Source organism: Papaver somniferum, chromosome 10 (assembly GCF_003573695.1).
Source record: "Papaver somniferum cultivar HN1 chromosome 10, ASM357369v1, whole genome shotgun sequence".
Taxonomy (NCBI): domain Eukaryota; kingdom Viridiplantae; phylum Streptophyta; class Magnoliopsida; order Ranunculales; family Papaveraceae; genus Papaver; species Papaver somniferum.
In genome coordinates this window covers 123,539,013-123,557,204 of record NC_039367.1, presented here as the reverse complement: position 1 = coordinate 123,557,204, position 18,192 = coordinate 123,539,013, and the positions used below count along the sequence as shown (strand labels likewise).

Sequence of the window (18,192 nt, the reverse complement as noted above, 5' to 3'; positions counted from 1 at the left end):
CAGATGCCCGGATGTTGAAGCGTTGCTACTGTTTGGATTGAGTGTAAAGTCGGCTCCTCACGAGTAAATGGTGTTGTACATAAATACTCTTCATTGGACCCAAATTTTCTTTGGTCTTAATCGTTTCACTTTCCTATCGTGTTTGGTTTCGTCCCTAACTTCGGAATGGCGAATTCTGGCTGGACTTGCAATAACCCAGAATATTCATTCTTCTTCAAGTGAGTGTTGTGCAGTGTGCACCCATTTCTTATTCATTATTTAGTTACAGATTCTAATCTGATGTTGATGTTCCCAGCCAGGACATCGGGATCCGAAAGGATTTGTGAAAGCTGAAAAAGAAAGTTATCGTAGTTGAAGTATAGCTTGTCTTTCTAGGAAGAACCGGAGGTTGTCCTTCAATAAAATTGTACTACACTTCATTCTAGAAGTTAGACACTTGACCTTTCCCTGCTACCGGCCAAAAGGGTGGTTTAGCTGTTTTGTAGTCCCAATTAATAGTTTTGGTCATATAAGTTGGGCGGAAAAGGCTATCAACTGCAACAACCAACAACCAACAGAGTAAATATTGTCGACAACAATGATTCTGATTAGAAGTGCTCCTAAGTGCTCGTCAAAAAAATTTATTAATACACGAGTACTCTTCAATTTTTGTATTCAAACACACAAGTGCTCATCAATTTTACTTCTCCCGTACCAGACAATGGCCCCCGAAACTTCAATCGAGTCCGTTGATGCTGCGCTTTTGTGTATTGGCCCTGTTATGCTATCGTGTGAAGAACCAAATTTCAAATGGATTGTTCGCGAACACATCATCTGTTTACAATATGAGTATGAACATTTAGTTCCGTCAGTTGACATCTTCACATATAACGACGGCAGAACCGTTAACCTTCTCAATGTAAATGGATTCCTCCAAGTATCTGAATGCGCTTCACGGATCCCTCTTACTATTTGGATCCATCAAAACTACCCTAATTCACCGCCTTCAGTTGTTCTCCCGCAGGCTCATGGTCTCCACCCTTTCGTTGACTGCACCGGTGTTGTTACCTCTGAGTATCTTACCACTTGGACGTATCCTCGGTCAAATCTCTTGGACCTTGTTCGTAACCTTGTGCACCTGATTGCTCACCACGAAGCTTTCTTCTCAAGTTCAGATTTACTTTTCTCCAATTCCGGTGATCCTATAAAATTAGAGATCCTTGAGCATCTTGTGGCAATGCTTCAGTCTGACGTAGCGGCGTTGCAATCGAAAACAGAGGAAGACATAAAAGCATTATCAGGCTTGCAAGAGGAACTTGTTGATAGAGCTGCTGATATTGCAACTTCGATAATACTAGGAGTTGAAAACGGAAGAACTAGTTTGAAACAAAGGGTGTTGGAGATGACAGAAGAGGCCGATATGATGGCGCAATCGTTAAGAGTTTGTGATCCTAAGTCCACTGGAAATAAAATCGAGGCAGCATTTGAAGTTGAAGACATGGAAGCGAAGAATGTCTTGGAAAGTCTAGCAGGAGAGGAGGCGATAGAGGATGTTGTGTATGCATTGGACAAGGCAATTGTGGAAGGAGTAATATCTCTTGCGGACTATCTTAAGCAGGTTAGAATTTTGTCAAGGGAACAGTTCTTTTACAAGGCAATGTTCGTGAACTTAAGAAGCTCAAATGCATTCCAAATATGTGCTGAAGATTTTCTATGGTTACTTGAGCGATTCGATAATATATGAACTTCCTATCAAACACAGTTTTGAAGCAAAATTATGTTCTGTCCACTTTCTAAATATTTCAAAACGTAATGTTTCTGTCAAAGCAGACGCTATCTAGCTTTTATGGGTCAAGATACTAAAGGCCGGGTACTTTAGTAACTCTTCCCCAATCATCAGGAATAGAACTAACCCAGCCACTTCGTGGTTGTGGGAAGGATTAGGAAAAGGTCTGCAAATAATAAAAGCAGATGCAAAATGGAAAATTGGAAAAGGGGGTGATACTCAGGAATTTGTTAAACAGGTTTTGTCTCCTTTGAGAATTGCCAACTTTGGATACTGAGATTGATCACCTCGAAGGGTACCCTGTCCAAAATGGCAAAATATCTCCTGTAAACAAAGTTTACAAAATTCTGTCGGGTGGCAGTTTAGGTGGCAAAGCACAGATGGGAATACGAGAAATGGAGATCAGGTAATCAATAGGAGAAACCCAATATGGAAAAAACAAAAACAAATTGGAACTTGTAAGTCCTACCTTGATGTTATACGGAAATGTTGCACTGACTTAGTTGTCGGGATTTTCTTAGGGAATAATCACTGACAACCGCAGAATATCGGATTTTGAGATATTATGATGAATAATAAGTAAACCAAGCACAAACAATTATAATAATACGAGAAAGATAAATCAACTCACGAGACACAAGATTTATAGTGGTTCGACCAATACATACAACTTGTATATATTGTCTACGTCCACTTTGAGCCGCACCAACTCAAATCCACTACGAAGAAAAACGATTACAGCGTCGTGTGAATCCCAGCAAACCCTTGGTTACATCGTAACAATTACCCGAGACGATAACCTTGTCTCTTGGTCCTCACCAATATGCTATCACAACGAAACCCTAGATTTAGCCCTAAAAGCTATACAAGAAATCTCTTACCGATCTCTTAATCGTTTTCTACACAATGCACAAATTCTACAAGGCCTAACTACCTATTTATATAGGTTACAAACTTGGCCACCAAGAATTCTAACCGGTTTAGGAAACTCCTTCCCTAAATAACCACGTCTAACTTTAGGAAATAATTAATTAGTCTTCAATAACTAACAATCTCCCACTTTGAAGACTTATTGATTGTCTTCCATTCTTCAACTTTGGATTGACGGTGCTAAAACATCTTCCTTGTTAGTGCGGCTCCCCTCCCAGATCCTCATTCTGAGAGACCAACTAAATCCTTGCAGAGCTTTAGCTTGTCTGATGTAACTCCCTTGGTAAACATGTCCGCCGGATTCTTCGAACCAAGAATCTTCTCGAGCTTCAACTCTCCTTCTTCTAAGAGATCCCGAATGAAATGATAACGAATATCTATATGCTTCGTCCTAGCATGATAGGTTGAGTTCTTGGCTAGATGTATAGCACTTTGACTGTCACTATACAAAACACAATCATTCTGTTCCTTGCCCAACTCAGCTAATAAGCCTTGTAACCAAATCATCTCCTTGCTCGCTTCCGTCACCGCTACGTACTCCGCTTCCATAGTAGATAATGTCACCAACTTCTGTAACCTTGAGTTCCAACTCACTGCAATTGACCCCATAGTATAAACATAACCGGTCGTACTTCGCCTTTTATCTACATCACCTGCGAAGTCTGCATCCACATAACCCCTCAAAATAGAACTACCTTTTTCATAGCACAATGGTACGTTTGTTTACCTCTCAAATACCTGAGAATCCACTTCACAGCTTCCCAATGTTGTTTTCCTGGGTTGCTTGCATATCTACTCACTACTCCCACTGCATGTGCAATATCCGGTCTCGTGCACACCATAGCATACATTAGACTCCCAATAGCCGAAGAATATGGTACGTTAGACATGTACTCCTTTTCTTCATCTGTCTTCGCACACTGCATACTTGAAAGACGAATTTGACTTCCAGGTGGAGAACTAACTGGTTTAGCATTCTCCATATTGAACCTTTTCAACACTCGTTCAATATATTCAGCCTGATTAAGCATAAGTACACCCTTAGCTCCGTCTCTTATGATCCTCATACCAAGAATCTGCTTCGCTTCGCCGAGATCTTTCATATCAAAATCACTTGCTAATTGTTTCTTCAAATTCTCAACTTCTTGTAGAGATGTTCCGGAAACCAACATATCATCCACATACAGTAGTAATATGATGTAGTCAGAATCATTCCTTTTGAAGTAACAACAATGATCTGCATTACACCGTGAGTAACCACTTCTATGCATACAAACTCTTCTTTAGCTTGCACACCATCTCTTCCTTTCCTTTTACTATGAATCCTTCTGGCTGCTTCATGTAAATTTCTTCATATAGGTCACCATGAAGAAAAGCTGTCTTTACATCCAACTGTTCAAGGTAGAGATCTTCAGAAGCCACTAGACTTAACACTACTCGAATAGTAGTCATCTTCACAACTGGAGAAAATATCTCGTTGTAATCAACACCAGGTTTTTGCTGGAAACCTTTCACAACCAACCTCGCCTTGTAGCGAATATCTCCATTTGCTTCAGACTTCATCCGATAAACCCACTTGTTATGCAACGCCTTCTTACCTCTTGGTAATTTTACTAACACCCAAGTGTCATTCTCATCAAGTGAATTTATCTCATCCTCCATAGCAAGTTTCTACTTGCCTGAATCATCAGCCGCTAGTGCTTCCTTAATATCTTCAGGTTCCCCTCCATCCGTAAGTAATAGATAATTCAAAGCATACCTTGGGTTTGGTTTAGGATTTCTTGACGATCTTCGTACTTCTTGTGAAACTGTAGGAATAACTCCCACTGCAGTAGAAGTCTCTTCAACTTGTACTTCTCTGCCATAAGCAACACCGTGTCGTTCTTGTACCACAATTTTTCCAGAAACATCATCAATATCGATATACAATTCCTTATCGACGTTGCTTGACCCGACATCTTGAACTTGTGTTGCATTCATGTCCTTGTACAGCTCATTCTCATTAAAAGTGGCGTCTCTACTTCTAATAACTTTGTGACCTTCATAGCCCCAAAGTTTATACCCAAAAGCGTCATTTCCGTAACCAAGAAATATACACTTCTTTGCTTGAGCACCTATCTTAGACCTCTCAACGGGACTAAGATGAACATAACCAACACAACCAAAAACTTTCAAATAAGAAAGGTTTACCTTTTTCCGGTCCAAACCTCCTCTGGTATCTTCATATCTAATGGACTACTAGGTATCCTGTTAATTAGATAAGCAGCCGTCTCTGTTGCATGTGCCCAGAAGGTCTAGGGCAAACCAGACTGCAACCTCATGCACCTTGCACGTGTATTTAACGTCCAATTCATACGTTCTGCTACTCCATTATCATGTGATGTCCTTGGAACTGTCCTCTCCAAACGAATTACATTTGTAGCACATAACTGTAAGAACTCTGTTTTTTCATACTCACCACCGTTGTCTGACCTTAGACACTTCAACTTCAGACCAGTTTCTGTTTCAACCAAAGCTTTCCACTTCTTAAACACTTCATACACCTCGAACTTATTCTTCATGAAGTAAAGCCACACCTTCCTTGAGTGATCATCAATAAAGGTGACATAATACTGGAACCCGCTGTGAGATGCAATATCAATTGGTCCCCATACATCCGTGTAAACCAAATCAAGTTTTGCACTTCTCAAGTCTCTTCCTCTTCTGCTGAAACTAACTCGTTTTTGCTTTCCAAGAACACAATCTTCACAAAAACTCATATCAACAGACTTCACCTTTGGTAGATATCCTCCCGAACATAGAATCTTCATGTTCTTTTCACTCATGTGCTCTAGTATTCTATGCCATAAGTTAGTGTCTTCACCACTACTAGCCACTGCTAAAGTAGTTCCATCTGAAGTCCAGTATAGAGTATTGACTCTAACTCCTCGAGATAACACCATAGCCCCTTTCTTTACTTTCCAATTGTGTTTTGTTGACACAACTTCACAGTCATTATCACAAACTTGGCCCACAGACACCAAGTTCTTCTTCAAATTTGGAACGTGTCGTACATCCTTTAATTTCCATGTCGAACCGTTGACTTTCAAGATCACATCACCCAAACCAATGATGTCGCATGCTTCACCGTCACCTAAGAATACTTGGCCATAGTATCCTTCTTTATAAGAGATCATAATACTCTTATCACCCGTTGCATGGAAAGAAGCTCCCGAGTCTATAATCCAAGACTCATCTTGCTTGTCCTCAGATAGTAGTATAAAACTTTTCGTAATCACCTTCTTGTTATCAACAAGGACCTTCACCGGTTCCGCAGCTGCAACTACGTTGACCTCTTCTTGATTACCTTTATTTTCACCATTATTAGCACATTTGTTTTCCGGACAATCGCGTTTGTAGTGTCCTACTTTCTTACACGCCCAACACTCAACAACACCTCTAGGCCGGGATTGAGATCTCCCCTAGATTTCCCTCTAGACTTCCATCTGGATTTGTTGTTGTTGTTGTTCCTATTTGAACTCCTGCCTCTATCTTCTTCCTGCAAACTTAAGGCCGAGATTGAAGTACTAGAACCATAACCTTGTTCTATTTTCTCTCCTCTTCAGCAATTAACCTTTGCTGCACATCATCAAGCTTCAACTTCTCGCTCCCTGCAGAATTACTAATAGTTGTTCTTGCGGTTTCCCAACTGTTTGGTAATGACGACAACAACCTTAAAGCTTGAACTTCATCATCAAAAGTAATACTAACTTTTGAAAGCTGAGAAATAATTGATTTAAACTTCCCAAGATGTTCTGAAATCGCTTCGCCTTCTTGCATCTTCAGATTAAATAATTGTTCACACAACATAATCTTCCCCGAGGCTGATGACTTTTGATACAACTTCTCAAGTTTATCCATAAGATCCTTCGTACTAGTTTCCTCTTGTACGTTATTGTAGACTTCCTCCGTTAGACATCTACGGATCACGGCTACACACTTGCGATCAAGAGTTGTCCATTCATCGTCTTTGCGCTCGCTTTTTCGCAACTCCACCCAATGGATCAGCAAGGTCTTTCTCATATAGGTATTCTTCCATTTGAGACTTCCAAAATGCAAAGTTCTTCCCATTAAAAACTTTAACCCTAGCTACCGTAATTTCGTTATTATCACCCATAACTTCCACTCCAATCGTACTACGGACCCTAAAGCTCTAACCCGAGCTCTGATACCAGTTGTCAGGATTTTCTTACGGAATAATCACTGACAATCGCGGAATAACGGATCTTGAGATATTATGATGAATAATAAGTAAACCAAGCACAAGCAACCATAATAATACGAGAAAGATAAATCAACTCACAAGACACAATATTTATAGTAGTTCGACCAATACATACAACTTGTATATATTGTCTACGTCCACTTTGAGCCGCACCAACTCAAATCCACTATGAAGAAAAACGATTACAGCGTCGTGTGAATCCCAGCAAACCCTTAGTTACACCGCAACAATTACCCGAGACGATAACCTTGTCTCTTGTTCCTCACTAATATGCTATCACAACGAAACCCTAGCTTTAGTCCTAAAAGCTATACAAGAAATCTCTTACCGACCTCTTAATCGTTTTCTACACAATGCAAAAATTCTACAAGGCCTAACTACCTATTTATATAGGTTACAAACTTGGCCACCAAGAATTCTAACCTGTTTAGAAAACCCCTTCCCTAAATAACCACGACTAACTTTAGGAAATAATTAATTAGTCTTCAATAACTAACATTAGTCCCAGTAGCAGCCAAACTTAGTGTCTGGATTGTTAATAGCTCTCCCATTTGCACAATTTAATAGCTCTCCCATTTGTACAATTTGCAAATGTGAACAGAATCGTTAAAACATACTTTTTGCGACTGTAGCTTCAGCCGTGCAGTCTGGTTTGGTATGGGATTTGGTCATGTAGGAGATAGACAGACCTTTACCACTATTACTGGGTGGATATCTGGGAGGATTGATCTTTCTTCAAACTCTCCATGCCTAGTGCCCAGGCATTGACACCCCAGATTTGTGTGCGTTGATATGCTGGTACATTTGGAAAGCACGTTGCCAAAACTGTTCCCAGACACTAGTCCATAAAGGGCTATAAATCACATTTTTAAATGACAGATTAATTACGTTAATAGGGTTTCACAAGCAAATTTTGTCATAATAGTGGGTTCCATCGTTTAACACAGAAAAAACCGTCATTCTGAAACGTGATAATTTACTGGGTATGTGATTTAATAATGAACAATATATAACAAAATATGTCTGACATATATATATTTAGTTTTTATACGCCCCACTAATCTTCTATTTGCATGCCCAAAAAAGACTAGTCACATATAGTACAAGTTGCTATAAGCCCGAAAAATAGTTAACCACTGGCTTACTTGCCATAAATCTTTTCACCTGGTTCGATCCAACAAACCCCAATTGTTTCTAAATTTACTTCTGGACCTGGTAAAGGAGAAAATGGGCCATCAACACCCCGAAACGACACAACTCATTCATATATTGACTTCAACTCTCTTTCTCATTTTTATTTTCCTCTCTAAATCTAGAACCCTAACTTTTGTTACAGGTCGGCCATGGATTCAACTATGGGATTAGGGTTTTTCTTTATTTCGACAGATTCTTCTCCCCTGTTCAATGAATTAGGGTTTTTCTTTATTCCCCTTTCTGAGATTAAGGTAAAATCTCTTTATCTTTTCCTTTGAATCTGATTATAGTTTTTTATCCTCAGATTATAACTGATTTGATGTTTGAAAATGAATAATATATGCGGAGAATCTTAGTTTCTGTGTATTTATCTTAGGTTTCGTGAGATCGATTTGGATTGATTCGGTGGATTTATTCTCAATATCAGGTAATGATTTCCACTTATCTTTGTTTTTTCGTTTTATGTAATGATGATTGTTGTAGAATAAGCTGAATCTGTTGTAGTTTTTGAAGGAAACGAAATATAATCTTGTTACTAGGATTGCATATGAACAGATAATATCAATTTACAAAAAAGATTGTAGTTTTTGTCTGTAACGATTATGTGTATGGAGGTGGTGATTCTGTTGTATAAGATGTCAGGATGTGAAGGCTACTGGAGTCAAAACAGAAGTAGCTGAGTTGATGTTAAGGTCTACACTTCTCTATCTGTTCAATTTTATTTATTTTTCGATTTCCTATGGCTCAAGCAATGAGGAAGGTGTGGCTAGAAGTTATAATTTTTTGAAGCTTGGAAGATCATTGAAACCAAGTCTCTCTTAAGATATCATCGATTTTACTCTGCTCAGTGCCAATACATATAACTGATTTAATATTTGTGATTTGGCTTCTTCTCGAACTGCCAAAACTTCTTTTGAGCGTTTTGATATTAGTGTTGTAGGAATGGTGGATGTGTATTAATAATTTGGATGATGTGGTGCAGACACTTGCAATACCATGGGCAGTGCATGTCAGACGTAGGCAGCACATATAAAACCTGAGAATATGAGATTAGTAGTGTGAGACAGGTTGGTAATTTTTTTTCCGAATTTCTATAGTCGTGGTCTTGTTTACTGGGATATCCAATTCACATATTTCTAATAATCTTGGTAATTAATTTAGGTGATCCCATGGAAAGAATAAGGAAGTTGGTGCTGGCTCATGACACGACAACTGAAAAAGAGCTTAAGGTATGTGTTTTATTAGTTGCGTTGTGGTTGTCACTTGTAGGCCAACTTCCTGATACCATTAAGCTTCGTTTGGTACTCATCCATTTAGGCTACTCATTGCTGAGCTTTTGGAAGTTGAGAGCAAGGTATGATTCTCCTCTGTTATTTTTTTTCCTTCACTTGTTAGCTAGTGTTCATGGACCATGATTAAACATAAGTGTTCCAACATGTCACAGCAAGTTGTACAAATTTTATCCATTGGTGCTTTATCGTCTTGCATATTTCTAGATCTACTGGTGATGTATACTTGAAAAGGGCTAAGTTCAACATGGATCCTTTATTTGCTAAATTTTGCCTTTCAGATCCTATTAGATGGCCTATACAAGTGTTGAACCAGCTAATTCTGTTCAGCAATTGCAGCCACTTGATCAGTTTCTTATATTTGCATCTGATGGGCTATGGGAGCACTTTTTCTACTTGTTCAGTTTGCATCTAATGGGATATGGTCCCTTGAGTTTCTATGCGACGAGAATAAGGAAAATGAAGCCAGCTGGAGATATAGATAGGGAGCTTCAAGGTGATAAGGCTTGAATTGCACTAGGACAGTTTCTTACCCGCTTGTTCAATTTTCTTTTCTTCTTTCTTTTTCCTTTGTAAATAATATTTAAAATTGTATTCAGAGAGAGATTCTGTTTCACTTTGGGTGATTAATAAAAATATAATTTCAACTGTTTTTTCATTTTCTGTGTTTGTTTCAACTTCAAATAAGAATTTTGTTTCACTTCACAATTCAGTTGAACCAAAATAAGTTTCCGAGGACCAAATATAAAATTCAGATTCATAAAATCTGAATACCGAATCCGAATCAGCAACAAGAAGATGGCGTAACATTTTGAATTTAGTATTTTTATTTTTATTAATTAAAATCGCTTTTTATGGCGGATATCATCTGTTATTGTATTTAATATATAATAATCGGGGTATTAAATAACAGATTTTAATCGTGATCTAAAGTAACATATTTTATTTGTCATATTTAAATGACATTTTCTAGTCGTCATTCATAAAGAGTCACACCAAATAAATGACGGTTCGAATAACAGATGAAAACCGTGATAAATCATGTTTTATAATAGATTTCATTCGTCATTTATAGCCCCTTCTGGACTAGTGAGAACACTCCTCTCACCCTACAAATTCCATAGCTCTTATTCAGTCCCAGGTTAAGTTAATGCTCAACTCAACAAATGCGAGAATCCCAAAATGAAAACCTACAATGGACCAGTTACTTAACCACCGACTAACCGTTCGAGCCAAAGTCGGCAACTATACAAATACATGGGACAGATTGATACAAGCCTAGAGAGAATGAGAATTGGTTTAACTTTTGTTGATGAGATGGGTTTGAATACAGGGGAAACAGGTTTTAGCTGCAGCATAACAACCTTTGAAGGAGTGATCATAGCCCTCATTGCGGCTCTTACTTTTACCAAAATAGAAAGGGCTCAGGCTATTAGGCGCTAGGCGAGGAGCCCTAGGTGCCCAGAAATTTTAAAAGAAAAAAATGCTCACACTTTTGGGCCGTGGCGTTTTTTTGTCTAGGCTCCCCTTGCACGACTCGTGCGCCTAGAGCGCCTTTCACAACATAGGGCTCAGGGACGTTTTGGTGGAGGTCGAAGAGTACGAGAGGAAGCTGGAGAAGGAAAATGAGGAACTTTGCCTCTGGTTGTGAAGATCATACTCTGAAAAACTTTGAGAACTTGTTTACATATTTTAGAAGTTTTAAGATGTAATGAATTAAGGCCTTGTTTTAACTAGTATAGAGAAAGAAAACCTACAGAGTACTTTGCTAGACGGATTCCTCAAGCCTCTGGCTAGTTTTTTTTTTGTATGGAGAAAAAAAAAGATATACTCCCTCCGTCCTTAATAAGATGATCTACTTGGTTTTAGACTTTGTCCCATAAATAGATGACCTATTTCACTAATCAAGGGATATTTCTAAAACTACTCTTTTAATTGATAATTTTTCTATAAGAAATATGTATAATTTGATAGTCATGTTTATATTCGTTGCGTAGGTGTTTTAAAATGCTTTTCAACGGTATAAAGTTTATAAAAAACCGTGGTATAGTTTAAGAGATAAATTGTTTCTAAATTTTACTAATTTTTGCCCATAAGGGTATAATTGTAAAAAATAGTTAAATATACTCCACTTTCATCCTTGCCTTAAAATTTGTGCAAATTACAACTAGGTCATTTTATTAGGGACGGAAGGAGTATGTATTTTTGAGTAACAGAAAAATCTTTAATCAGATGAATGGTATTACTAATGAAATGTTTCATAATATTGAACTTAGGCAATCAGAAAAATAAGCGGCAAAGCAACAAACTCTGACCTGACTAATTAAAAGATACTACTCCTACTTGTTAGTTACATGACAGAGGAAAGGCGTTGTGTGGCCATGACCGGGCCACATTTGGGGAATATAATCACATGCCTCCCTCCCTGAGAAAGGGTTAAGATTAGGCCTGCACACGGTTCGGTTCGGTGCGGTTATAGCTAAAACCGTTCACCTAACTGTGTTCGGTGCGGTTATCACAATTAAAACTACAGCCGAACTGTTTAGTATTCTGTTCGGTTTTTAACCGCACCGATACTATTCGGATACGGTTCGGTTCGGTTCGGTTTTCACCTATACCATGCACCTGTACATAAATACATTCTGAATTTCTAATAAACTGATACTACATTCCATACTTAAGTCTTGACAAGATAATCATAGTCTACAGATTAAAAACAGAGTTGAAGTTCACAAACAAGTTGACCAAAGTCTTAAGTCTAAAGACCAGTAAAAGAAAAAGAGTCATCCATTTGATCTTCATTTCTCAAGTAGCAGACCAGTAAAAGATTGCAGTCCATCCATCTCTCAAACCAATCATCCCCTTAATCTTCATCCTTTCCCAAAATGTCTGCAACAAGAATGCAAAGAAGAAATATTCAAATATATTCAATGAAGTCTAATGATAAAAGGTATAAAAACTAACAGATAAAAGAAGATAACATTCATTCAAATTTCAAGTCAAAAGAGAAGAGATTCTATTACCATCTTCAATATTGGAACTGTCATCTGGTACATAGTCACACATAAAATCAAGAGAGATAGGTTTCTGCAACCAGCTTTGCGTACAGAGAAGTGCTTCAACTGTCCTGGCAGATAGCGAGCTTCTCCATGGGGTAAGAATGCGCTTTCCGGTACTGAATGCAGATTCTGATGCAACAGAAGACACTGGTATTGCCAAAATATCCTTCGCCATAAGTGATAGCACCTTGTACTTGGTACTATTAGCCTGCCACCATGCCAGAATATCAAACTCCCTGGTAGACGCTTCACAGTAATCAAGCAAATACCTTTCAAGTTCTGACTTTGGATGAGTACTATGAACATTCATTCTTCGCCTTTTCTTCCTTGATTCAAGCATATCCTCAATGTTATCTTCTTGCACAGAAACAACCATGTCATCAACACCAACAGCAGTTGTTGACCCAGTACCTAAGACATCAGAACAATCAATAGTAAGTAATGATGATAACAATCTTTATGATAAAAAAAGCAGATAAGCAATATTAAGTAATGAACTAATGATGATCAATAGTAAGTAATGATTTCACCTTCCTCTGCATTGGCATTTGAATATATGCTGGTGTACTCATCATAAAGTCTTCCCATATCTTGTTTCACAGCCTTCAAAACAGTTGTAACCCTGAAATCATCTTGCTCATACAAACATTCCAGATCAAATTTCAAACCAGATTCTTTCTCCCGAGGATCAAGCAACTTAGCAAAATACATAACAGAGTTTATATCTTCATAATCCCCCCAATATGCGTTATACTTCCGAAACATTATTTCTGCCATCATTGCCCTGCCAAAGGTAAACAAGTTAGTTCTTACTTCTTAATACAAGCACACATATTTCTTAAAACAATCAAGTTAGTTCTGATTATGAACTTGATAATGAAACTGCACTTCATGTGAGTGACATTGCCTGCCATCTAACTCAATTTTAATTAAAAGAAAACAACAAAGTTGGAAATGGCTAGCACCTACAAAGTTATTAATACAACAAAATTTGAAAAAATAATTTGGATATGATTTTCATCACATCAAACATGATAAATCTCCACCAAAATCCAAACTATTCATTCAATTTCAGGCACATACCATTAATATCTCAATTACACAAGCAAAATCCAAACTGCTCTTTCAATTTCAGAGTAAACCTGACTAATTCAACACCCATTAAAACCCTTTTTCACACAGTCACAGATCATAAATCACTTCATTAATCAACAAACCTTTTTCAAAACATTTTACATCAACAAACCCTAAGTTCAAAACCAGAACAAGTCAAAATGAAGATTGAACTAGTTAGTAGTTACCTGTAATCAGACTCCTTCCTTCCCTTAACTCAAACTGAATCATAATAGCTTTCAGACTCCTTCCTTGAGTTCCTCCCCTTAACTCAACCAAAACCTAAAATAAAAAACCCATGACTGTAATCAGAAAAATAAGATTTGATAAAAGAAATTGATTGATAAACACAAAACAACAAGCAAACGATTTCGATAAAAGAAACCCTAAGTCCTAACAGAAGAATAATTAAAAAAAAAACCTAGAAATTGAAAAACAAACAAATCAATCGAAACGAGAATGAGAAATAGAACATGAGATCTATTTACTTACTAGATAGAGCCATAGAGGTGGTGGTGCTCTTGATGGAGGTGGTGGTGGTCTGCTGTCTACTGGTGGTGGAGGCGACTGAGGTGATTCAGGTGAAGGCTGAAGAGAAAATGAAGAGTGAGAGGAAGAGAAACGAAGAAGAGAAAATGACGAAGAGATTAGGGTTGCAAAATATATATGGTGGAGGCTTTAATCTAGACGGCTAGAATTAATCAGGATAAAAACTAGTCGACGGTCCCTATTAATCGGTTGTTCGGTGCGGTTAGTGTGCGGTTATGGGTGGAACCGTTCACCGAACCGTAGATCTAACGGTTATTAAAATGAAAACCGTGACCGACCGTTGGATCATCGGTTCGGTGCGGTTAGTGCGGTCTCGGTGCGGTTAGTGTGCAGCCCTAGTTAAGATGACTAAGGTGCAGATTGCATCCCACATAAGCAAATGAATTCCCCTTCCTTCCTGAAGAATATCCGCATATTTATCTTGTCTGAACTTTTATGGACCACTGATAACTGATAAGTTATACCAGAAGACCACATCCATCACCATACCTATCAACCATATCCAATGATTTGATTATCATCCACTTCAGAAACATTCTTATTGAGTTTGGAAGTGAAAGCAAACAGTAAAACCTACCAGATCATGTTTGCAATATTTACTAAAATGAGTTCGTCATGTTATTCAACTATAACATGACATGGGATGATTACCAGTTCCCTACTTACTTGGGAGGAGATGATTGAAGAAAAGAAAACAGGACTGAAATATGCAACGTAGGAACAAGTATTAAATAGCACCCAAAATGAAAGCAAGGATATATTACTTCCACATTACATCATCCTGAAATAAAAGCTCAGCCCAAAAGCTTGAGCAATGCACAAGAGTAAAGAACATCCCTACTTATATACGGAAAAGCAACAATAACAGGAAACTCACAAACTAAATTGCAATCTGAGTTGCTGTTTCCATACCGCAAATATGGTTTGAAAACATTACGAAAATACATATATAGATCCCAGGACATTACTTCTCAGGTGCAAATAAATACTAGTTCACTTCTTTCAAAGGCCTTCTTTCCCGTCGGCTGCACGAAGCGAACCAAGTTGAACAGGTGCTTGTGTCCCCACAATTTTTGATGATCCATAAGCGGACATATCGGTTCCTTGGGATTTTTCTTTCTCAATCTGTTCCTTGATCCAGAAGTATGTAAACCTCAGCCCATCCTACAAAAGTTAAAATAAGAAAGAGTTAAGAGGTGGAGATTTTCTGAAAAAAGTTGAAAGATTAGAGCCAATTGCTTCTTGAAATGTTACCTTCAGTTTCATGGTTGGTGCCCATCCCAACTTCTCTTTGATCAGCGTGTTATCCGAGTTACGACCCCTCACACCTTCAGGTCCAGGAATGTGATGGATGGGAAGATTTTTGTTCTCAAAGCCAAGAACAATCTCAGCCATTTCGTTCATGCTAACCATCTCATCACTTCCGATGTTCACTGGTTCCTTGAAGTCCGATTTTGTCAACCTATATAGAAGTAGTTTAGATCACAGTTTACTAAGTTTACATGCCAGAACTTCAAATTTGATAAGATCAATGCATGATCCCCTTTTGGAAATTCAATTAATATGATCTCTAAAAGTAATCAGAATTTCCAAATTCCCCAATGCAGTACTTCTATATCAGTGGAAAAAATTTTGACCATAAGGGGATAACAATAACGATACGCATTTAATCATAAAATGCAAACTGGTATTCGTGAGCAACACATTTACATACAAGGTCTTTCAAGGAAACATTGTAGTTCAATTTAACTCATGAGCCTAATACTAGAGCTTTAAGACGATAATTACGAGGCTTTGTTAATTATTTACCTCAAGACACCCTCAACACATTCATCAATGAAAGTGAAGGAACGGGTCTGTAGACCATCTCCCCACATCTCAAATCTTTCAGTGGATGTCTGTGCCTTTCTACAGAAAGCAGCAGGAGCCTTCTCCCTTCCACCTGTTGTATTTAAACCACAATGAGGATATATTCAAACCAATTAGTAAGGATAATGCGGATAAAGGCAAAAAGAATATAAATCAACAGTAACAATAAGTTTCCTACCTTTCCATGTACCGAAGGGACCATAAATGTTGTGGAATCTTCCGATACGGCACTCGATTCCGAAGTCCTTGGTGTAATGCTTGCACAACTCCTCTGTTGCAAGCTTCTCCAGTCCATAAGCATCTTGTGGCTAAAATAAAAACCAAACACAGCCATAAATAAGGTGATCAAAGTGAATATGAGCAATCGATTACTTCTTCGCTTTTCTCAATTTCATATTATATATTTTCCTCATTGGGGTTCTTTAGTAACAAACCTCAGCAGGCCAAGCATCAGCCTCCTTCAAGCTAACATTAGTCTCCAACTGCTTAAATTCAGGGTAGATGCAAGCACTTGAAGCATAGAAGAACCTGCGTGAACAAGCACAAACAAGTCAGTTTTCTAATTTACATACTTAAGAACCTAGATTTTCTCATGGAGTAAAATTATACTTCTAATATAAATTTGGCACCAAAACTTGATAACCAATCGACATACCTCTTGACACCACTAATCCTAGCAGCCTCGAGCATGTTAAAACTAATCATAGTGTTGTTGTACATAATGACTGAATGGTTAGATTGGATGAAACCCATTCCTCCCATATCAGCAGCAAGGTTAAAAACATGATCAACACCGCTAGTAACCTTCAAACAGTTCTCCATAACCCTAAGATCCACAAGGTGGAATTCATTGCAAAACATATCTTCAGTCATATGTTCATTCTTCTTCCAGTCAGAGGCAATAATGTAGTGACCCTCACTCTTCAATCTACGGGCAATGTGGGAAGCAATGAAACCACCAGCTCCAGTGATAGAAACTCGGAGCTTCTCTGCTGGACAGTAAAGTTCCCTTTCCAATTCTTCGTAAGTGTACTGACCATTGATTTCACCCATTCTGCAAAATTCTAACAAATCAGAATGTCAAATATCTAAAAAAATCTGAATGCATCCATACTGTATGACAAAATAACTGACTATAGACTACACAGCTTAATCACTTGCAAACCGAAGAATCATAAAGGACCACCAAATTCACATGAAATCTTGACCAGAATCTATGGATCATACATGATTGAGCTCACAATAAATCCCCGAAAAGATGGAGAAAATAGAAAGATTCATGAAAATGTAAAAAACATGAATATCTTTGTGAAACCTGGCATGCTCACGCACGAGTTTACGTTACACCGGAAAGTAGGGTTGAGTACCATCAGAAACTAGATCGAATACTAAACGAATAGAGAGAAACAAAAACAAACCCATGATGAATTACCAGTATAAAAACATAAAAGACACTTTTTTTATATTCAAACAATAAAATCTAAGCGTGAAAACTAGGGAATGAGGAAATTTGGACGAAAAAAATAAATGAATAATAATAACTGAAAGAAAAACAGAGTATCCTTGAACTTGTATATGATTCAAATAAAAAAAATATAGGAGTATATATATATATATATATATCTAAACAGAACCCACAACTCAAAATCTCTGTAATTCTAGATCAATCCAACAAAAAAGAAATCTAGTACACAAATTTGATGATAATCACCCGAAGAAACACAAAAAAACAGAGTTCAAATTTGAATGAGAAATCTAAAGAAAGATTTAAGGTTTTACCTTTTGAATTAAAAGCTAGAACTTCACAGCGAGAGGAAACGAATGAGAAGAAGATTTTTATTGGTATAGAGAAAATTGAATGGGATCCCACCTCTCACGGTTCTGGGTATTTATAGATATTAGGGAGCCATTTAAATCCATTTTCCTCCAAGGACTCTATTTTCTTTTCCTCCCTGTAAGAGGAAAAGGTTTCACAGAGGTAAGTTAAGATACTTCGTACGCCTAAATTAAACATGTAATCCTCTGTTTCGGTCGTTGGATTATTTTTTGACTCGTACCAGATCACTTTTCCAATAATTGACTTCGGGACCCACATCAAAAGTTACTGGAAAATAAAAGCAGAAGGAAAACGATACATATTTTGTGTAAAATACGAATTCG

The 18,192-nt window shown here is 37.7% G+C and overlaps 2 protein-coding genes across 3 annotated transcripts; one reads left to right on the top strand and one right to left on the bottom strand.

The window, feature by feature from the left end:
• Window positions 1-700: 700 nt before the first annotated feature.
• LOC113316175 (protein ELC-like) lies at window positions 701-1,723 on the top strand. Its single transcript, XM_026564394.1, has one exon. It carries the CDS (start codon window positions 701-703, stop codon window positions 1,721-1,723), a length of 1,023 nt encoding a protein of 340 aa, XP_026420179.1.
• Window positions 1,724-14,878: 13,155 nt separating this feature from the next.
• Window positions 14,879-17,969, bottom strand: LOC113318033 (GDP-mannose 3,5-epimerase 1-like). Of its 2 annotated transcripts, none has more exons than XM_026566157.1 (7): window positions 17,812-17,969; window positions 16,688-17,086; window positions 16,467-16,560; window positions 16,211-16,340; window positions 15,973-16,105; window positions 15,418-15,625; window positions 14,879-15,327 (listed from the first exon to the last, which is right to left on the bottom strand). In XM_026566157.1, the coding sequence occupies exons 2-7, from the start codon at window positions 17,083-17,085 to the stop codon at window positions 15,166-15,168; spliced, it is 1,125 nt and encodes a 374-aa protein (XP_026421942.1). In that variant the 5' UTR covers window position 17,086; window positions 17,812-17,969; the 3' UTR covers window positions 14,879-15,165. The 2 variants fall into 2 exon arrangements, with proteins under 2 accessions (XP_026421942.1, XP_026421941.1); XM_026566156.1 differs by having other exon boundaries at window positions 14,896-15,327; window positions 16,688-17,096; window positions 17,812-17,947.
• Between the last annotated feature and the right edge of the window lie 223 nt (window positions 17,970-18,192).